The sequence below is a fragment of the Botrytis deweyae genome (genome assembly GCF_014898535.1).
Source record: "Botrytis deweyae strain B1 chromosome Unknown BDEW_058, whole genome shotgun sequence".
NCBI lineage: Eukaryota > Fungi > Ascomycota > Leotiomycetes > Helotiales > Sclerotiniaceae > Botrytis > Botrytis deweyae.
The window spans coordinates 89,235-111,458 of record NW_024066265.1 but is presented as its reverse complement, the minus strand read 5'-3'; the positions used below and the strand labels follow the sequence as shown (position 1 = coordinate 111,458).

General features: G+C 43.4%; 6 protein-coding genes across 6 annotated transcripts; 4 read left to right on the top strand and 2 right to left on the bottom strand.

Annotated features, from left to right (window-relative positions):
• Window positions 1-923: 923 nt before the first annotated feature.
• EAE98_012085 (uncharacterized protein) lies at window positions 924-3,306 on the bottom strand (the record flags this gene model as incomplete). Its single annotated transcript, XM_038959709.1, has 2 exons — window positions 924-3,119; window positions 3,196-3,306. 2 exons carry the CDS (start codon window positions 3,304-3,306, stop codon window positions 924-926), a joined length of 2,307 nt encoding a protein of 768 aa, XP_038803922.1.
• An 832-nt stretch (window positions 3,307-4,138) lies between these two features.
• On the top strand, window positions 4,139-5,925 carry EAE98_012084 (uncharacterized protein; the record flags this gene model as incomplete). The annotated part of the gene is made up of 2 exons (XM_038959708.1): window positions 4,139-4,339; window positions 4,399-5,925. Exons 1-2 carry the CDS (start codon window positions 4,319-4,321, stop codon window positions 5,923-5,925), a joined length of 1,548 nt encoding a protein of 515 aa, XP_038803921.1. The 5' UTR covers window positions 4,139-4,318.
• A 788-nt stretch (window positions 5,926-6,713) lies between these two features.
• On the top strand, window positions 6,714-8,345 carry EAE98_012083 (uncharacterized protein; the record flags this gene model as incomplete). The annotated part of the gene is made up of 8 exons (XM_038959707.1): window positions 6,714-6,716; window positions 6,768-6,885; window positions 6,956-7,133; window positions 7,180-7,346; window positions 7,404-7,632; window positions 7,685-7,771; window positions 7,821-7,866; window positions 7,920-8,345. 8 exons carry the CDS (start codon window positions 6,714-6,716, stop codon window positions 8,343-8,345), a joined length of 1,254 nt encoding a protein of 417 aa, XP_038803920.1.
• An 830-nt stretch (window positions 8,346-9,175) lies between these two features.
• Window positions 9,176-10,998, top strand: EAE98_012082 (uncharacterized protein; the record flags this gene model as incomplete). Its single annotated transcript, XM_038959706.1, has 5 exons — window positions 9,176-9,245; window positions 9,593-9,699; window positions 9,755-9,882; window positions 10,040-10,503; window positions 10,705-10,998. 5 exons carry the CDS (start codon window positions 9,176-9,178, stop codon window positions 10,947-10,949), a joined length of 1,014 nt encoding a protein of 337 aa, XP_038803919.1. The 3' UTR covers window positions 10,950-10,998.
• Window positions 10,999-15,543: 4,545 nt separating this feature from the next.
• Window positions 15,544-16,612, top strand: EAE98_012081 (uncharacterized protein; the record flags this gene model as incomplete). Its single annotated transcript, XM_038959705.1, has 2 exons — window positions 15,544-15,595; window positions 15,669-16,612. The coding sequence occupies 2 exons, from the start codon at window positions 15,544-15,546 to the stop codon at window positions 16,610-16,612; spliced, it is 996 nt and encodes a 331-aa protein (XP_038803918.1).
• Window positions 16,613-18,610: 1,998 nt separating this feature from the next.
• EAE98_012080 (uncharacterized protein) lies at window positions 18,611-21,961 on the bottom strand (the record flags this gene model as incomplete). The annotated part of the gene is made up of 4 exons (XM_038959704.1): window positions 18,611-20,015; window positions 20,096-20,311; window positions 20,769-20,985; window positions 21,952-21,961. 4 exons carry the CDS (start codon window positions 21,959-21,961, stop codon window positions 18,611-18,613), a joined length of 1,848 nt encoding a protein of 615 aa, XP_038803917.1.
• Between the last annotated feature and the right edge of the window lie 263 nt (window positions 21,962-22,224).

The following is a 22,224-nucleotide window of genomic DNA, read 5'->3' as shown; positions in this document are numbered from 1 at the left end:
GACAGTCATATTTACGTATCATGATCAGTTTTATACCTTATTTCGCTTTTTGGGGGGGAAGGGGGGTATGTCTCAATAAGACATGCTCGACAAAAGACATGATACACACGTTCCTTATCTTAATCATAATCTTGACGAGGAAGAGAATGATACATTACGATCTTTACGAAAAACACGCATGCATGGATGGTATGGAAATGCCAAATCACGGTCTTTTAATTCGGTATGAATGATGAAAGCATGGATGCATGCATGGAAGGGAGAAAATGAACGGAGGAAGATACCCAATACACACTCATTTTATGGCGTTATGTTTGATTTTTGAAAGGGAAGGAAAGGAAAGAGAATGTGGCGAGTAGAGTAGAGGGTTGGATGGATGACTATCCTATCTATCTACTTGTCAAGGGAAGGATAATGTTTGATTATTGGTGGGCACTCTTAGGTTGGGATAACACATGAATGAGAGATCCAAAAAGGAGGGAAGGAAGAAAAGGATGATGGGAGGGAATTTGGTGGAAAAGAGGCGACTTTCTACTTCTCATGTATATATACTTGATATTTTGATATCTTTGCTTTGAGTTTTTGAAGCCCAGAGTGGGCTGTGAAGAGTGAAGCAAGTAATTAGGATGGTACAGAAGAAGCGGAAGCAAGTTTCGGATGTTTGGAAATGTCATAGCGAATATATCAAAGGCAATTCCTCAATTGTGTTGATTGATACTTTGTCCATCACTTGACCCCAGATGTAGATGTCGTTCTAAAACCTTCAACATCACCATTGACGTAAAATAAATTATCAGGCAAGATTAATATGTCATTTGGTATACTCTCTACCTCATACATGTCGTATGTATCCCATAAACTCCTATTCCCTTAGATGCATGTCCATTCCGTAATTTACACACATATCAAAGCAAATCCCTTCATCAACCAACCATTACAGTTCCATCTCCTTTTTTCTCCTCATAAAACTCCAATGTTAACGCCGCCAAGAAACATGGAATGCTACCTCTTTCGTTGACCCAGAACTTGATGTTTTCCATTATCCTTCCAGCAAATTTGCTTTCTGGTCCACCGCTAACCTTCATTGTTCCTCTTTCGCCGTCAAATACGATACTATTCTCTTCTTCACCAACGGAAGGATAATAGAACGATGTTACGCGCATTTTACCATTGGGCATGAATACAGCGTCCCATCCCAAGAGGGAAGATACACCGTCGCGAAATTCTTGAGACTTGAGACCCCAGACTTTCTTAAGACGATCATTTCGAGTTCTTTCATCCTTGAGTGCGGCTTGAGATTCTGCAACTAGATCTTGTTGAGTTTGAAGCGTAGATAGAGGAACTGAGGCATCAGGAGGAAGGTTGGTGGTCAGTTGAGCGAGGAGATCTGCATTTTCGGCACGGAGGGCAGTGATGGTGGAAAGTTTGATTGCCTCAAAGTCAGAGGTAGGATTGGAACGAAGGGATAGAATGCGAGTCTGTGAGTGAGTGGTTGCGACTGTAAGACGTTCTTGTGTGACAGAGAGTTCCTTCTGAAGGAGCTTTTGTGATGTTTGAAGGTTTGTGATAGTGTCCTGAAGTTTACGGTTCTTCCTAGTGAGAACCCCAATGCGTTCATTTTCGTCGTTCTCTTCTCGTGGATGTTTGGTACCCGCAAGAGCTGTTGCTGTGTTGGGTTGAGCCGATTCGGCGGTCGTGAGGTCATTCTGGAGTGATTGTACCTCTTGACGATATTCATCCACAATACTCTCGAGCTCTTCAATACGTTTAATTTTCGCATCATCAACGTTGTCGCCAGCTCCGAAAGCTTCATCTTCAGCATCGAAAGTCTTAAGCTGCGCTCGCAAATATTCAACTTCCTTGATGGCCAAAGCGCGTTGTCTCTCTAGTCGTAAACGAACCTTAGCATCTCCACCGCTGGTACCACTTCCCGCCGCGGCCTTTATTTTCTCCATCTCTTCGTTCATAGACCTCTTATCATTTTGTAGCCCGTCAATAATGTTATCCCGGTCAAGAACCTCCGACTCGATAGCACCAAGTCGCTCCACTAAAGTAGCAGTTTGCATTCTTTCTTCAACAAGTGCTCTTGCCAGATCTTCTGGGGAATTGAACTCAATACGACCTTCAACATTGCTCTGATTTTGAAGGTATGCGGTCCACGCTAAACGCTCATCCTCAAGTCTTTGTCTTTGAAGTCTTGCTTCTCCAAGCTCATTCTGTAGATCATCCATAGCCTCAACTTTTCTCTGTAAAGTTCGTTTCTCTTCTTCAACAACCTCCACACTCTTATGCAGTCTCTTGTAATGCTTTAATTCGGCCGATTGTTCTCGATTAATTGCTTCTAGGTTTCGAATATGTGTGACTTGCTCGCTCAATTCTCTCTTGATCACCTCCAGTGTATCGGTATCTCCCGTTTGCGCCTTAAGTCGTAGTATTTCAGCCTCAAGTGCTCCATATGATGTATCTTTTTCGGCCAATTGTTGCTGAACATCCTGTAACAAGGCTTCTCTTCGATCGGAATCCTCCTGTAAATCTTGGACGCTGCGTTGTAAAGTCTGATTTCTCGTTTCAAGCTCCGAAATTCTCCTTTCCAATATACGACTCCCTTCCTCGCTCTCAGTCTTCACATCCTCAATTTCTTCTTCTAGGAGACGCTTGCTCTGCTCCACCTCACGCACTCTTTTCTCCAGTGCTATCTTCTCGTTACTTGAAGTGTCGCGAAGTTCACTCATCTCTTTAACCAAGGCTTCCTGTTGCCTCACTGCCTGATTTCTTTCTCCTTCTGCAATTTGCTTGTGCTTGAAATCCTCTTCAGCTTTACGCGTCGCATCCCGGAGCTCATTTTCATGCCTCAGTTTCGCAAGCTCTTCCTCTTGCTTGTGATTATCAATTGTGTATTTCAACGTCTTCACCTCGGCCTTTAATTCATCCAATTCTTTTCTTCTTTTTTCCGCCTCTTGATCCGTCTCGGCGTGAGTTGGCTCTCTTCTAGATTCATCGAGAATGGTTCGGGTTGATTGGCGAAATCGATCTGTTCGCGAGGGCGGTCTATGGGTAGATTCCGCGCCTGTCAAGAAGTCGAAACTGGGTTGAGTATTCGATGGTCGTGCAATAGACATCTAAAGAATCGTATTCCCGTGAGATGATGCAATTGTATACAAATGAGATTGCAAGACAAAAAGATTAATTCCTTACCCTGGATTGCGCACGAGGAATAGCACTACCCATACTCATTCTATTACCGCCGCTAGTCGAGGATCTCCTTCTTTGAGAATCTCCCAAACCTTGAGGAGTATGCGCCCTCATCTCTGATACGTACCGCTACCTGCGGATTTATGTTTTGGCGTTACGTCGATAGTTGTCGCAAACACGAATCTGTGATGCAAGGCTGAGAATGGAGAGGAGATAAATATGTATTACATAATCAAGGTACCGGAGAAGATAGAAAATATGGGGAAATGGTTGGCGGGGTGAAGAGTGTTGTAAGTGAATTTTGAGAGATGGTTAGAACATAAGCTAACACACACCACGGCTACGTAGAGAGGTAGACAGGTACGTGGATGTACTAGGTGGGTAGGTAGGTAGGTAGGTAGGAGGTAGGGTATTCGACGATTTACCATTCATTATGTGCAGTCTCAAAGGATGCTCTTTCAATGATAAAACTGGCTGGAATAGGAACATGAACGTGGATTGATCTTAGACAATTATCAACTCTTCCTCCAGTCTATTCCGACCCTAGGTTATCAATGAAATCCATGGATCATCTGAACGTCTCCCTTTTTCCTACATAGCATCTAGGCGAGATACTCGATAAGACTTCTCGATCTGTAATATGTAATTAGTAATCTAGATATATACCACCAGTACCTGCCTAGGTGCATGTGCGTGCATTTATATTACCAGGTATTGGGTACGGACTCTCTTCCCAAAACTCTCACCTCACAAGTCTGCTTTTTAACTTTATAAGACCAAGACTTGTCCAATTGATCTGTACCTGGCTCCCTGGCTGACTTTGGCTTGGCTCGGTCTGGCCCCTCCCGCTGCTAAGCAGAAACATCAACGCCAACAAAAGACTCAACACGGGGCACCACCACACCAACTGCTTGCTGACTAAGATTGTCTTCGAGAAAGAAAAGGTGGGTTTCCGTGCCCTTGATAGCTCCATACTTTCCCATGGAGATGGAGATTCAACAACGTATTCATATGGCGAAATACAGCCGGTGACACTTTCGCAGCGACTTGCTGCTTCAGATTTATTCTTCCAACAACAAACAAAAGTACTTCACATGGGATCACATCTCCTTAAAAACCCAACACCATGGCAACCCGAAAGCTCCCTGTACTGGCACAAATCCCTTCCTATTGTTCTGTGCTCTGTAGCTAACAGCTCTTTGGCAGGCTCTGAGATCAGCTCTCAGATCAACCAGAGTAGGCTCCTCAGTATCATACGCTCAGGCAAGATGTCCATATCAATTGATTCATCACACTTTCTCTACGACGCACAGTCCTGCCATTGCTTCCAAAGAAACTACAGACTCGCAAACAAAATCCGCACATGAGGACTCCACTGGTCCAACATCTGCCAGATCTTCCTCGCCTTCCTCTTCTCCATCATCAATTCCGGCCAGCGATATTCCAGCACCGGCAGATTGGGAAGAGAATCCGAACTACAATATCGAGAAGTTCTCAGAACTGCCTCATTCTAATTTTGGGGTCAATCAGCACATGGTAATCAACGATGAGTTCAAAGAAGCTTTGAGGCAGATCCTATGGCAATTCAGAGCCCCTATTAGGTATGCATTTGCGTATGGATCCGGCGTCTTCCCTCAATCGAAACATACGAAAGCGACACCTTCAAGCATTACATCCATCCATTCGAAACCACCCCCAGCAATTGTTGAACAACAAGGGGGCACCCCTAAGATGATTGACTTTATATTTGGTGTATCTTACAGTCAACATTGGCATTCCCTGAACTTGAATCAACATCGAGATCATTACTCGGCGCTCGGCTCCCTCGGGTCTGGGGCTGTCACTGCTGTGCAAGAGAAATGGGGAGCTGGTGTCTATTTTAATCCATACGTTACGGTCAACGGCACTCTTATTAAATATGGTGTTGTTAATCTGGATACATTGTGTACAGATCTTTCCGAGTGGTCAACACTGTATCTTGCAGGGAGGTTACAGAAGCCCGTCAAAATTCTCCGGGACGACGCAAGAGTCCGTCTTGCGAATCAGGTTAATTTAATCTCTGCATTGCGAACAGCATTGTTACTTTTACCTCCTGAATTCACCGAACAGGAATTGTATGGCACCATTGCAAACATCAGTTACTTGGGCGATCCAAGAATGGTTTTACCGACAGAGGATCCGTCAAAAGTCGCCAATATTGTTGGGAATAACCTTCCCCACTTCCGCCGTCTCTATGCGCCTCTCATTGACAACCTTCCTAATGTCGGCTTTAACGATTCTAAGTGCTCTGATCCAGAATGGGCATCTGATCCATCAACAAATATACGGTTAACTCAAGATATGGACCCGATTCGACGGGGAAACATGGTGAGACGTCTGCCAAAATCATTCCGATCGAAGCTCTACTTCCAATATCAGAAGAAATACCAAATTCCTCGACTAGAATTTGATCAAATGATTGAGGCGTCGCGTGATGAAGACGGGACCAGGATTAATAGAAGAGAAGGAGGTGGATTTGAAAGAAGGATTGCCCGAGAACCTCCAGAAGATTTAAGATCTGAAGTCCGAAGTGTAATCAAGAACACAATTGGGTGGCCCAGTACGAGTCAGAGTTTGAAGGGACCCTTCACAGCTGGATTCCGTCGAACTTGGCGGTATATGAGTGAAAAGATGGCGAAGCATGCGGAAGGGAAAAAGAAATTGGAGGAAGCAAAGGAGAAGAAACAAGATTGAGCATTATGCCAAGACATTGTTTTGATGATGACACGATTAAACGGTGAGCTGTATGCTGTGATGTGTGCTGTAAATAGACCGAGTCTATCTTAGACTCATTACACGGCTCCTTGGTAAAGGATGTATTGGAGACCTGGGCCGTTAAACGCTTTTTATGTTGAAGGGCGGCTTTGCATACATATGCAAGTCAAGCATTTGGGAACTGCTAGACAGGTATTGGATGGTTAAAGGTTGGTGGTATTACTTGTATGCTTTGCATGAGAACCAGGACTTTGAGAAATGGACATTACTACGTTAGCAAAAGTTATCCTATACCTTCTCAGTTGCGTCATCTGGTTTCAATATATCAAGCCTCTTTGTATCATGTTATACTCGCCGTTGTTGCACTTTTCTGTTCGAGTCGATTACAATTCGCTTGGCACTTTCAGCCTCGAATTTCATTACATTCGGCTAGGCCTGATCAGTGGATACTTTCTCGATGTTCTAATCATGCAGCAATATATTATATCTACATTCAATGCTATTGTATGTAATTATTAGACTAGTCACAAAGCCGTTAGGTAGTTGCGATCATGACAAAACTTTAGCTCTTGGGAAGGGAAACGGAAGTATCCATCCGTCTTGACCACCCTACTATCTACGTGTCCGCCACTTGTTTTTCATGAAGAAATAAAAAGGTAGAGACACCATTCTCAATTCAATTCATCACTGTCATCTCAACTCTCGTCATTATTTCCATCTGTTTGATGGTTATTGAACAAACAAATACAAAGTAACTTGGCTTCAACATGGTATTTGATCTTCCGCGTATCATTTTAGGAACTAGAATCTGACAGGGATAGCACATCTTAATTATTGGCTGCGGGCTTGCTGGCCTCACCATATCTATTGCACTTGCAAAAGGAGGTCATACTGTGCAGATACTGGAAAGTTCTGAGCGAATCTCATACGTTGGAGCTGGTAAGTGACACGGGTGCACTCATTGCAATTCAGCACACCGATTTGATGTGCATCTGTTCACGATTTGTAGGTATTCAGGTCACACCAAATTCCTCAAAGGTTCTTCGTAAGTTGGGAATCGATTCATATATTGAGAAGTATTGTACAAACCCAGTGGATTTGAGGATGATGCGCTGGAAAGATGGTCAGATTCTTGTCGAATGTCCGTTGAAAGAGCCTGCGAAAAATGATTACATGTCTCCATATTGGTTAGTTAAACTCACTCGATTTTACAAATGGACTAATAGAAGATAGGCATGTCCATCGTGCGGATCTTCATCGTGGATTACTTGACGCTGCGACGAATCTTGGTTGCAAAATTCGATTGAACAGTCGTGTCGTCAATATTGATCCTTCCTTGCCCGCGCTTTCCACGCAAGATGGCAAAATTTACTCTGCGGACTTGATCGTCGCATCTGATGGTGACTAGTCTAACTACTGGCTCTTTTAATATCTTAAGTCTGACAGTCAAAATGCAGGTCTACATTCAATGGCCCGCGAAGTCATTCTAGGCAGAGCTGGAGCACCCATCCCAACTGGTCAAATGGCATATCGTGTAGTACTGCCAGCCAAAAAGCTTGAAGGCATTCCTGAGTTGGAGGAGATTATCTCCATTCCTCGAAACAATCACTGGCTTGGTCCTAATGCGACCATTTTATCATATCTGCTGGAGGGAAAGGAGGAAAAACTATTGAATCTTGTCTTCACGTCAGTACATTCCTTTCGGTGCTTAGCTTGACAATTTTGGTGACGATTTCAGGTGTGATGCAAATATGCCGGATGGAACAAACCAGCGGATCCAAAGCAGTGCAGAGCTTCGAGACAGATTCAAAGATTGGGACACAAGGTAATTGCGAAGTTGCAGGGGGAAATTACATCGATTGACGCATAAACAGAATTGGAATGATCCTTGATCATGTGGATACCGTGTTAGAATGGAGGGTAGTATTACTGTCCTTAATTATGATAGACTTGCTAACGCATACGCGCGACAGCTGTATACTCATGAAGAACTAGACAACTGGGTTCATAACTCAGGAAAACTTTGTCTGATTGGAGACGCAGCTCATGCTATGACACCTTATCTCGCGCAAGGAGCAGCCATGGGTATCGAGGATGCAGCTATACTTGGCGCGCTTCTGGAGAAGTTTCCTACTAAGGATTCTCTTCCAGAAGTATTATCGATGTACTGTAATCTTCGACGAAAGCGGACTGCGAAGGTTGCTAAAGCCTCAATCGAATCACGATACTTTACACAAATGCCTGATGGAGATACGCAAAAACTCAGGGATGAATATCTATTGACCCATCCTGGTATTTGGCAAGGACATATGAATATACGGTCTCGGCAGGAATTCTTGGATGAACTATTTGGTTATGATGCCTACAAAACCTTGGACCATATTTCTGCGGTACTTTGACAGTATTGCGGCTGGAGATCAATGTGATCACATTATTGGTAGAGCTTAGACCTCGTTTATCCGGATAAATACTAGCCTAGCATAAGACGCTTCGTCACAATTCATACCAATCAAATTATATCTCTATCATCAAATCACCAGCATACAGCAACAAACAGTCACACTATGCCAATAACGATATAAGCTTAATAACTTAATCTGCACATCGTGGTTGATTGCATATTCTGCCCCGAGAAAATTCTTCAATGGCCGCCTTGGTAGATCTCGCTTGTCAAATCATCGATCAGGTTCAATTTAAACGGTAAAATGAAAATGTAACCAAAGTTGGTTCTGATTTTGGAAAAAGGTGGTAAATCGATGCTGATCAACGCTTGGCAGTATGAAATCCAATAGACGTCAGTGCCGGGTGCCGTCTGGACTTGAAGCTTTGCAGTAATTCAATCGCTTATGAATCTGTGAGAATGGCTCGATTGGTTGAAAGAAATAGTACTCAGTGGATTCGATACATTTCGTCGCTCATGAACTTTTGATACTTTTCATCGATTTAGTGGACAGAGCAAATTACAGAATCTAGTTTCTTCTTGGTTGGGCTACAAACAGTTGCGAATGTTGGTTGGCAAACAATCCGGACATCCGATAGAAAGAGGTTAGGGCGGGCGAACCATACTGACGGGACGATGTAGTTGGTAATTTGTGCTCCGAAAGCTGTCGACTTGAAGTATTTATGTACCGACAATCTTCACTTATTTCCTGAAAATTAATTCAATAGCAGAAACTTCGATTGCCATTAATCCCGACGGCAGACGATCCATGATAGCAAAAATCACATCATGAGTCCTAAAGGGGGTAGCGAAAAGATAACATCGGCAAATCTTGAGATTAGTAGCACGATTCGCAAGCGTCAGCTATCTTCTTAGATCATCATGGTCTACCGCTTGTCCCCCAGCCTAGTTATTTCAAAGATGATCCTCTTGTTGGTTTTTATAATTTTTCCGTCACCAATCATATTTCCAAGAGTCTGTAGTGCAGTCTGATGATGAAGAGCTTTCAATGTCTAAGAATCATTTCATATTAAAAATATATTCAAACTTTGAGACACTGGGGTTTCCTGGTTCCATTAAGGTCTCGAAAGCTTACGAGTGTCAAACTGCAGTTCGGATTATTAGATTTTGGTCAAAAATTCCCGCGGTTAACACTTTTCAGAATTGGCCTGTTTGGTTGAAATGGACAGTGCTGATTCAGGTTAGTTTCATGGTATAATCCTAGCTTGGTTCTTTTTAGCAAAGCTATGGATGTGAGCTCCAAGACTACTGCGTACAGCACAACCACATATGTAATCATTGGTGGCCTCTCTGTAAGCAGGTCATATGGTCTCCTATACCAACAAATACCTGACTAACATTCAACAGCCTGTCATCTGGAACCCTTGTACTAATATTTATGCTCGTCGGCCAAGTACTCTACTTGCGATGTTAACCACTGTCATCGGTGGAATCGGCTCTGCCTGCTCGCCAAATTTCGCTACACTCGAACACTTGTAATATGCAGTGTCGGAATGGGCGGTATAATGTCTGTAGATACAGCTGTTTTCAACGATATGTTTTTTCTCCACGAGCGAGGAGAGAAAATGTGTGTCTATTCCATATTTGTGACAAATGGCGCTCAGATCGCAGCACTCATCGGTGGCTATATAGGCCAAGCAGGTGGTTGGCAGTGGGATTATGGGTAGGTGCTATTATTACTGGTTCAGCTCTTTCCTTTGCTATTTTCTTCTTCCCAGAAATGATATTCTGTCGCGATACCGTGGCTCTTGCTACGAAAAGACCCGAGCGAACGTACTTTATGATGTTCTTCAATTTCAAGGGGAATAAAAGCACTACGAGAAGTCTACGCATGCGGGACTTTTCGTATGCATTCCGCATGTTTAGTTACCCATCGGTCTTGTTTACATTCTGGTACTATACATTAGCTTGGACATTTATCAATGTTCTCCTTGCCATTTCTCTAGCCACCATCTACATCAAATTCTACCATCTCAAAAGCGGATCAATGGGTGTCTCTCTAGGTATCTTTCTCACGATTGGCAGCATGATAGGCGAGCTCTGTGCTGGTTGTGCTTCAAATGCCATCATGTATCATATGGCGCAACGACATAATGGTGAGAGAAAGCCGGAGTATCGTTAATTTCTCTCGCCGTTATATGCAATGTCTATGCCTGCTGGACTTTTAGTATTCGGGGGACTTTTGGGAAAACGGGGTTTGTGGGACCTTTGGTTGGGCTGGGGATAGGTATGTTTCCAGTGATCTTCCTACCTCCTGCCTATCATGATACTAGAAGCTTACAAATCATCATATATAGGTTCTTTCGGTCTTCAATTATGCTCTACAGGGCTCTACTTTTACATTTCCGATTTTTATAAGCCACAGACCCCGGAGACAGGAACACTTTTTAATCTTTCGAGAGGATTGTCATCTGTAGTGGGTTATTTTGCTTTGCCTCTAGCTGGAAGTATCGGCTATTTCTGGGCGTGGTTTATCTTCGCTAGTCTTATGGGATTGAGTTATGTACCAGTGGGAATGTTGATATGGTTGGGAGAAAGTTAGAGAGAGAAGGAGGGAGATGGAGTGGGGTGGTGATGTACAGTTCAGAAGGTTTGTTTCAGTTGCTAGGCTGGGTTTTTAATACTGAATCTCGAAATAGTCATTCGAGCAGACTCAAATGTAGAATTTGTTTGACAGAAATAGTTCCAAGCGAGATTTGAATGTCTGCTTCTAGATAGAACATTTTGGAGACTTGAATTCTCCCACGGGATCTATAAAATAGGCAGTAAAGTAGATCAAGGCTCGAGGGAGGAGCTCCTATCCAATTGGAACGTGTTTGTCCTGTTTGCCATGTTTGTCCTGGTTACTCAAACTTATCGGACTAGTAAAGACTAGCCGACTTCCTTGTTTAACCTCCTTGTCTTTCTCCAATTCATTCTCTCCTATTCCTTTAGGAGATGTGGAAAGTTGGAACGCTTTAGTTCTTATGTGGAACTACTTTTTGCGCGGCGTCATACCGCCCTGGAATGAGATTGGATTCGATTAGAAACACAGAAAAAAAGTATACGGCTAAATCACTAGAACGAAAATGTACCTTAAACGACAGTGATTATTCTAGTTTTGCCCGCGGCAATGTTACTCAAAACCGTTTACATGACTGAATCAATGACAAAGAAACAGAAGATTAATGACAACGAACGATTTACTTCTACTAGAAAAATACGTTGCTGACTCTCGCATCTGATCTATCGGGGCTCGTTAGTCTACAGGCTCACGGCGCACAGATATGACACCCTTCTCCCGAGGTAAGCATGCACAGAGAAAACAGCCAAGAAAAAATTTGCGCATATAAATGCATGATTGCAGCGCAGCTTGTGCGGTATGAAGAAAAAGAAAAAAGAGAAGTTGACAAGACAGAAGAACGTTTAGATAGAAAAATAGCGTGGTCCGTGCGAGCTCAATCGAGGGCTTGAATTCTAGACAAACAGGACAAACTCGTCCTAATCGAGTATGGTGAAGTTTCGAGGCCAAGATATACTCTAGTAGTAAATCTATAGGCCGTTGAAAAGAGATCGAGGTGATTTTTACGCCTTCATGATGTTCTCAATGGGGTTGAACATAGACTTTCTAATTCTTTCTGTGGTTCTTATTCACAGAGAGAGAGTATTTTCGTTTCTCTGAACGGAAACATACTACATCAAACTAACGGATATGAGTAACATGAGCAATATGAATTGCGCTAGGCCTGATCTAGATGAGTTTGTCCTGTTTGCTCAAATTTGAGCTGCGCATCGGGCTCGCACGGACCAGGCCCTTTTACCATTTATACCTTCTCTCACTCCCCCTGTTCTCTCCTTTCTTCTCCGATATCTGCCACCGGATTGTGGGATCGGCCCGGCAAGATGTGCTGTCTTTGATCGGTGGCTAGGTGTGTGTGCGGGAGCATCTTCACATATTCCTGCCGAAAAAGAAACATACTGCTTGTGCTTCTGAGATACCTGTTGTAGTGATTCCCACCGTCATCGGATCGTTTTACTTCATATGAGAGTTTGGAAGTAATAACAATGATTAAGGCAAGAGCTTAGTAGCGACATGATTGACGGTTTTGAGTTGAAACAACGACAAAAGAATGGCACGATGCTAATTTCGATTTTAAGGCTACTTTTTGTTGTCACTAGGTACTGCTACTAAGCGATTATAGCTCTATAGACCCCTTTGTGGTAGACTTGACTGATTATTGCTACTTCAGATAGAGCAAAGTAGGATAATGGTTATGATAGGTGACTCGGTGCCTTCCCAAGCTCGAGGGATAGTGTACACCTCTTTTGCTTCTCTCGGCTCCTAGACTCTACCGTATACCGTGGAGTCAACCGAAGGGTCAAACTCACACGGAAAACTACATTCGTCTAGTGACTCTTTATTCTTTCACTGTCAAATTAAAATTTCCTTTGTTGTTCTTAGCACAATTCTTGATACTATAATCATAAGGTTCCACAGTCACTGCAAACATTTGTCACCCATGAACAATGTGCTTCTCTTCAGATTTGTTGGTATCAACTTGGGTTGATAAAGTGTATAGTACTTTAGTCTATTGTGTTTTCATTCATGCTTGATCATTATTACTATGGGAAGCTAGTACTTAATATAGTAGAAGTGCTAGCGCTAGTGCATACGCTAGTACATACGCTAGTTGCAATACAGTGCCCTCTTAGATCACATGATCAATATCCCGACAAGATTAAATTCATCGATTAAAGCTTGCTTGATCTCAAAGTCTCAGTTATAGCAAAATAATACAACCCCCAAAGCCACGTTCGCAGCTACATAAGAACGCGCGAGACAAGCTCCAGCCCCCTGGCTTCTTCAAGAAAAGAGTGACTGACGTGTATAGAGGAAGAAAGGAAGGACGGAAGTCGACTTTTTATAGTTAGATCTTAGACCTAGGGCCTATTTGGGACAAGTTTGTCCTGCTTGCACACTTTGATCAGGCTAGCATGGACCAGCCCATTTTCCTATGTATACTTCGTTCTACCATCCCTAATGTTCTTTTCTCGCCACTTTCTAGTCGAGACGCATCTGGGATATTACAGGTTCCAGGTGACTTTGAGAATTTCCAGAAGAGACTCTTCTTTGTTGGTAGATTTTGCTGTGGCAAAGCAATGATCGGTGCTGTTGGTGGTGCGTTTGTAAAGAGACAAAAACTAGAACATCTATCATGGAATTGTAATCATGGATCGGGGTGTTTGTTGCTGCATAATATATCAGTTTTATTGTCAATTACTCACCCTTTTTTTGTTGTCACTTCACTAATCTCATCATCATCTTCACCCGCTTATTGTCTCTATCTTCGTATTTTTGACAGCAAAAGATTTCAAGAGCGAAATCAGGAAGCCGTGAAAAGTTGCAAGAAGCCTCGTAGAAAGGCGAGTTCCAAATCTCTCCCTTGCCCAGCAGAGTATAATCCAGAGTTCATAATCCTCGTAGCCGTTCCATCAACCATCGAGGTGTTGGTAGTAGAAGGCTAGAGAGATTCCCGAGGCGTATCTGTAGTAAACATCATCATCATTTGTACTGAGCTAATGCAACAGGGCAAATCAAGCTTGGTGTTCTAGAGTTCTAGAGGACCACTAGTTCGAAAATAATATCAAATCGAACAGAATTGTTCGCTCCGTACTAATTTGAGAGTGAATTTGATTTGTATAAATCAGCCTATTTTCCTATATATACTCAGTTGTATTCCCTCTTCTTCATTTCTGACAACTAGATACTGTTTGCGTTATATGGCACAGCATGTCTCTAGTTTTCCAGCCGAAAATCTGGAAGTAATTAATACTTATGATAGTATAGTAAGAATAGTGAGCAAGCTTTCCAAGATATAGTTATAAAGTGAGACGAAGTCAGTCTATCGTTATATGTTTTAATATTACCATTATCTTTTTCTCGAAGTATTACCAAATACTCATCATTCTCTGTATATAGGAGGTGAAATTAAAACGACAATAGTTAATCTAAACAATTTAATTACAGCTAGGTACCTAAGCTTTCCTATATATCTTGATGTTTGAAGTATTTCCTTACATCATCTCCGTTGAAAGTCTCGTGTATGGTCTTTAAATTAGATTCCCACTGTAGATCAAAATGGCCAGAAATCTTGAGCCTCGTGTTTAATATTTCTGACTAGCCATACGACATAGTCTCGCCTATTGACACTAACCCCCTTTTCGTAACGCCTCTTCCAAACTGCAATATTCCTGAATCCACCTAGATTGATTCTGGACCAAATCTCAATTCTCCATCAATCGAGACTTAAACATATCTGAAACCCCACTTCAAATCAAGCAATTCTTCATACCAAGCCACATCATAAAAGCGATCGTTACTCAAACCTTCGCTGCGTCACTTATGAGACCGGAGATATCGAGGTTTGGCCGGGAGACAAAATCCGAATACAAACTTGTCCTATGCAGTAAAAGAATTTGAAAGTGTGAAGGGCTCGTGAGAGTGTAGATTGTGGTGTTACTCTTGTAGAATACTGAATGTTAGACATATCACACCACGGGAAGTTTCGTGACATATTTAGCATTGTGGAATCATTTCACAGTGTTCGAAATCTTGGACTGGTGTTTATGATATCATTTCCTACCGCAGTCTTAACACATTATATCTGATTCATAAAATCGAATGACGGATTGATGATAAATAGATAGAATCTAAGTAGTCATGTGAAATTTAAATGCAATTCATCACTAGCGCAAACCTCTATTCAGACGCATGAAGCAACCCCTAACGCGCAAAATAATTCACATTGACGAAAAAAATGGAAACTCGAAGTACTGTAGCAAGCCATTCTCGAAAATTGGTTTTCAAAATCCGATTCAAGACATTAGAGACACTGCGGTATGCGATCTGTGTCACATGCCATCCGTACCTTCCTCCTCCAACCCCGCGTCCGACAGTTTTCTCTTAACTCCGAGATTTCCTACCTTTTTACAACAAACCTCCTGCTTTTTAAATTGAGAATTTTCTCTAAAAATACATATTTTTCCCTATAGATAACTTTTTTCCTCCATTGTACCAGAGCTCTGTATACTCTCTCTCTCCCCCTCTCTCTTTCTCTCTTACCCACAACAACGTAACTTCTACCCTTCAGATAAAGATGCCTATTCTCGCAGGTAAAGAAACATCTCACAATGGCCTAGGTCTCATGCGTAAATCTCACCTTCAACTTACCCCTCCATCCAAACCATTTTCAAGCCATCGAACTCTCACTAATCTCCCTAGGAATGACCTGGCGCGGCGCGCAAACCCCCGACAGCATTTCCTTCCCCGTCCTGAAAGCCGCTCTCGCAGCCGGAGTAAATGTATGGAATGGCGCCGATTTCTACGGTTCTGCAGAAAATAACTCCCTCCATCTCCTCGCGCGCTACTTCGCAGCATATCCGGAAGATGCTGAGAAAGTGGTTCTCTGTATCAAGAGTGGGTTTGCGGATAGGAAGACATTCAAGCTGGATAGTTCGCCGGCGGCGGTCTACAAGTATGTCGAGAATGCGAATAAGATCTTAGGAGGTCATAAACACATTGATCTGTTTGGCATGGCTAGACAGGATAAGATTACGCCGATTGAGGATACTGTTAAGGCTTTGCATGAGTGCGTCAAGAAGGGTTTGATTGGCGGGATTCAATTGAGTGAAGTCTCAGCCAATTCCATTCGGCGAGCTAGCGCAGTGGCAAAGATCGACATGCTCGAGGCAGAGATTAGCTTGTGGGCTACAGATGTCTTTGAGAACGGCGTCGCAGAAGCATGTGGAGAGTTGGGAATTGTGATGGTTGCTCATACACCGCTTGGAGCAGGCATGCTGACGGGTCAGTTCAAGAGCTTGGATGATTTGCCGGAGAGTGATCCTCACCGTCACTTTCCCCGTTTCCAGCCAGAAAACTTTGACAAGAACTTAGAACTGGTGGAAGAGTTAGGAAAGTTAGCTTTGGATAAGGGCTGTACACCCGCACAGTTAGCTTTGTGTTGGATTAAATCGCAGAGCAAGAAGCCAGGCTATCCTCCCATCATTCCAGTATTCGGAGCCAGATCTGAGTCTCGGGTTCAGGAGAATACTACAGAGGTTGAATTGACGGACTCGGATCTCGATAAGATCAATGGAATTCTAGCTAGCTTCCCGGTGCAAGGGCATAGGTATCCAGCTGCGGTTGCTTCTCTTTGCGAGTATTAGGACTGGATCTGCATTATTATTGTCGTGACACAGGGCGAAGTCACGGTAGGTAGCAGAATCGATGAAATTGCATCATACATCAATTTCGCATGACGTGACTGCAAACTCACCATGTGATTATCGATGAGACCGATTTTTCTACAATAGTGTCAACAAAACTCCTAACAACAAACCTATATTTGAGCAAGCAAGATAGGATCCTATAATCCAAGACAGCTCTTCCATTTCTCCTCTTATTCAATCTAAACCTGGTGACCCTCTTGTGTATTTCCACGACTTATACTCATCACCTTTCTGCTTGCCCCCGTACCAAGAAACTGTTCAAAAAGAAAGAAAAAAAACAGCAACGAGAGACAAGCAGCGATCAAGAGAACCCCAGAGCAAGAAATAACATAACGTAAGATCACAGATGCCCGCAGAATCACACAAACCATTAATTACTCGGCCTAAGATGCAGATCTCCATACTACCTCTCACTAGGCACTTGTATGACCTGTATGTACTACGTACGACCTGTAACATGTAATCGAGACACTGTCGCAAGCCATACCGATCCCAGCTGGTGCTCCTGTCCCTTTGGTTCCCGGTCTGTATAGCAGGAAATGAAAGGAGATGTGCTGTATCGTACCTAGTTTTCACTCCGGTAATACACATGATGGTTTTTTATTTATTTACGGGATTGAAAGAGCTACCGGTAGGTAGGTATCTCAATCGCATCGCATCGCACTGTACTGTTCCACGGTTTCACGGATTCACGGTTTCGTAGTTCCATCACCATCATCATTATCATGAAATAAATGTATGCATATATCAACAAAAGCCTCCTGCATTGACTGACTAATCGACTAACTGACTGGCATGGCAAAACGAAAATTCAACGAAACATCAACTCTTCGATTTCCCACACAGTTTTCCGTTTCTCCTCCCCAGCCTCTCGCTGGTGTTCTCCTGGCTTTTCTATCTGCTCACTGGCAGTCATCATCCCCACAAGCCGTTGTACCCTTGGTCAATTTGCCATACTCTCTCGACCTCTGATTCCCCGTCTCTCTCTTCTCAGCCATCTCAATCCCCACACTCAAAAACAACAACAGACACAACTCAAAGTACGAAACGCTCACTCAACAGCCCGCAACTCAAATTCATTCGTCAACAATAAGTCCATCCACGCAGCAACATCAACAAACACGCAGTCAAGGTAGAAGAAATAATCAGATGCAAGCAAAGAGGAACTATTGTGTCTGGGCCTGGTGCAAAAGATATGATTGGGCAGTAAAGCCTTCTCAAATACCTTCACATCCAACTCAATAACAAAAAAAGGAAATAACAAGAAATACGATGAGAAATCCATCAATGACACATGTAAGAAACACCAGGATCCGCGATTGGCGAGATCATGTACCCATCCATCCCAATCCATTGCAATCCGGTTCCCTTGTTGCCCATTTGTCCATCCATTCAATTCATCCATCATTACCATGCCCGAAATCCGCAAAAAAGAAGTAACCGAGACCAAATCTAACTCCGTCACCAAAATTCAATGTATTTTTTTCCCGTTCCATCCTAGACCAAACCTAGATGCAAGCTTTTTCCATCCATCCATCTGATCCATGTTGATCCATCCTGTATGTGTGTCATATCGAGGTGATATGAACCCGATCCCATTCGATTTTGTAGTATTCCCCCAAGTGAAATATCCCAATCAAATATGCTAACATGATCCTTTAGCCTTCAATTCTTTCCTATTCCTTGCGCCAATCAATTCCATAATCAGGGTGTTTTCTGCAGATACATCAAGCAACCAAGCGATGAGCCAATCCATTATACTCCAGCTGACAATTGAAGAAATGTGCAACCATGAAATGCGATGCGCAGACAATTAAAAGTGAACCAGAGCGGAGAAGGGAGAAAGATAAGACGGGGCTCACGAGTACTGCAGCCTAGTGTAGCACACGTGTTGTATCGCGTGTTAAATTGCGATTAGTCCCTCATGTGAAATGGCTAGCTGATATTGAGTTCCTGTGCCAGTGCCATTGTTGGAAAATAACCCTTTGATTCCGGGACTCCTTCCCACCTTCCACAATGTCTACCCAAAGAATCTTGTGCACCACTGATACTCGGTAAAGAGTAGCCACCAGTATTGTATTCTTGCTTGATTTTTCCTGGCACATATTCTGGAAGACTAGGCAATTGGTTCCGTGGCTCTGCGCCCTCCCATATTGGAGTTGGGTAGTACATATAGCAAGGAGCATCCTCAATGCTTTTGGCTTCTTCAGCAGAAAGAGTAGGTTCCATAGGAATTTGAAGAGGTCCAGTGCGATAATGGTGGGATCGACCATCGTAAGAACCGTAATTGTTAGAACCGGGAAGCATGGAGGAAGTTCCAGACATGGTAATATCGCCCGGGGTGCGAGATGATCCAGATGGTGTGTATGAACCACCACCAGCACCACCAGCGCCTCCAGGTCCAGAACTTGCATTGCTACCGCGTCTTTCGCTCTGGTAATGCCCGGGTGAGCGACCACGCACCACCATTGGTGCGGACATACGAACCGCAATCTTTACCCAGCGTTCCGAATGATTGTGATTAGTACCCAAATCTGCAAAGAGTTCTACAAGCAGGTGATAATACTGTTGAGCAGCTCTCCGTTTTCCGTTATTCGCGGTCGCATTCTTGAATTGGATGCGCTCGAAAGTTGCCTCATTTGGTGGTGAGCTTGGTGACTGACCGAAGGATCCATCGTACATTCCGCGCGGCCCACCACCAATACCGTTGTCGCCGCCATACATGTTATGTGTTGTGTGCGGTCTTGGGGCCACCGCGATTCTTGGCGGCTTATCTTGTGGTCCTTTGTCTCGTTTGGGAGTGTGCTGAACCAATTCTATTGACTTTCCATCGCGCGAATCTACCACTGCAGCTATGGACATCGCAAACTGCTGTACCTGCGGTCTCATTCCACCAGACAACAAGAGATATACATTTGCTCCCGGAACGATAGGTTGAAGAGTAAATGAGCAACTCAGCGAAAAATAGTTTCTTCTATAGCAGGTCCAATCGTTTTCTGCCATGAAAAATCCTTTATCAATTTTGCCAAAGATTTCTGGAGTGATGATCTGTCCGTCAGCCGCCTGCAAAGTGAGGATCACTTCTGTCGGATTTAGAGGAGGGGTGAGTGGCCCTCCAAGTTGGGAACCCTCCATATTCGCCGGACTTGCGAATCCGCTGTTAGATGGTGATAACGGTACGCCTCTCACAGTTCCAGAGGTTGACGGAGATCTTGAAATTCCGTCCGTTCTTCGTAAATGTGGTGTTGCACTTGCGTATAAATCTCGTGTGCTTATTGGTGACTGTGGATGTGGTAAGGCTGGTGAGCGTGAGGGTGGTGCCATTCCAGGGGAGGAGTGACTGTGCGGATAGATCATTATTATCTGTGCACAGAAATGGTGGTGTATCGAAGTACTTAAAAGGGGGTGGAAGGTACGTACATAGAGTTCAAGCGGGGTTTAAGATCGGGCATAGAAAATAAGGACGAGCTCGGAGAAAAGTACGAGTTGCTCCCACCTGAGTACGTGGGACCGTTCAGTGTTGACTGATAGGCATGCGCGTATGGGGGGAATGGGATATTGGACGGGATTGAGTTTGGTATCGTGGGTTCTATCGAGAACACAGGGCTATGAGAGGTACCGGAATCGGAAGTGTAACTGAGCTATCATATCAGCCACGGGTCTAAACAAGTGTAAGACAAAAGAAGATAAGGTTCTGAGGAGACACGGCCTATGGATTAAAATTTCTTCATGGCGGTAATGATGCCCAGTTGGACTGCATATGTATGACAGCCAACACAGCCGTCAGTGGTACAGAATAGCGGGGACTACTCGCGTGATGCGAACCATTGCGGAAGTGCAGGCGGTTTGGCTTGATCTGAGGCTTAAGTTGTGTGACAACTGGATAAGAACAATGACGGAGTGTGAGTCGTGGCATGTTCATTACATTACCAGCTTTAGTGCAGATCGCACAAGCGGTAGATACATGCATAATTTTGAAATTAACGATAATGAGAGACAACCCAAGGAGTGGTGTATGTGCCTAAATGCAAGGTCGACGAGGGGGTACATCGGAAGAAAAGAAATGACCAACGAAATTTGGGGGTAAACTTACCGTACATCATCTGTCGCTGGAATTGTCATGTATCGCATCCCCATATCAGAGGGTAACGACGGAGGGTGAACAAATTCCTGTCTTGAAGAGCTGTCAGGCTCTGGTTCGGATCCGACAATACACGAAGACGAATGCCCTGAATAGGCGGTTAGGTCTTGGATATTACCAGATTGAGAGCACATGAAGTGATCGAGTGTTAATTTTTGAGGTGTAAGGACTATTGGGTAAGATGGTTAGTATCGGATGATATAAAATTCCCGAAATGTTTAAGGTAGTAAGATTGAGATAGGTTATTGAAACCTTTATGGATAAAAAAAAACACAAACGAGGCGAACCAGCAATCAGAACGAAAAGGAAGATTGTAAAGACAGTGCCAATTGGATAGAGAGTGAATTGTAGTGTAACGGCGTGATTAATGAAGCTTTTGGAAGAAGGGGAGGGGAGAGGGGGAAGAGGGAAGGGAATTCTGGCAAAATTCAGATTGAAAGATATGATAGGGAGAGGGATGTATAACGTTTTTGGGGTTAGGCTACTTTGTGCGCCTCTTTTTGAATCTCAATTTTTTGATTGAGAGGATGAATGGTAGAAGATTGTAGAATGGAGGGTTGTGTCGATGATTTGATTGTGAACGTCGCACTCGGGAACTTCTTCCATGAAACGTTCCGTTTGACCAATTCACTGTCAGGGCCCGGCATTACACTGTATTGCTCTGCGGTTTTGTGCTTTATCAGGTGTGAGATGTGAGATGTGAATTGTAGAGTATGATGTGTGAAGTGTAGAGGTTGAAGTGTAATGGTGATATGCTAGGCAATGATATGATTGATATTTGATATGAAGACCGCATTGGAGGAATGGGGAATTACTACACCAACCATTTCGCGAGAATTATCAACGACAACTCCCAAAATAAAACGAGAAAGTGTCGAAAAATATTCTCTTGGACTTGGACACTTTTTTTTTTCAATCAATTTTCCCATGAAGATATAAATAAAAAAAGAGATGTGGGAAATTGTTCCGAGTACAACCAAAAATCAATTGTCTTTTTGTGGATGGAGGATATTCCGCACAACAGGTGAAGCTGAAAGCTGAAGAGAAGTACAGTCTGGTTGAAGAATTGAAAAAGAGAGAAGAGGCGTCGATCACAGATAAAAAGGATGGATGGATGGATGGCTGGCTTACTTACTATCGTTCATTTGCAGCCTCGCCCCTTCCAAATCTACCGGCTTCCCACGATAATGTTATCTGGATGGACCCTTGGTTTGCAAAATCCGACGTCAAGCCGGATAGAAGAGCTTGAGAGGAATTTGTCCCAATTGTGGATGGTGATGAAAACGAATAAAGAATCCTCGAAGGAAGAGAGTTTTGATGGTGGATATGAAGGTTAGGGTAGGGTATAATTTCCAGTTTCTTATGACGATGAGTCGTCTAATGTAAGACACGAAAATACAAACACCAG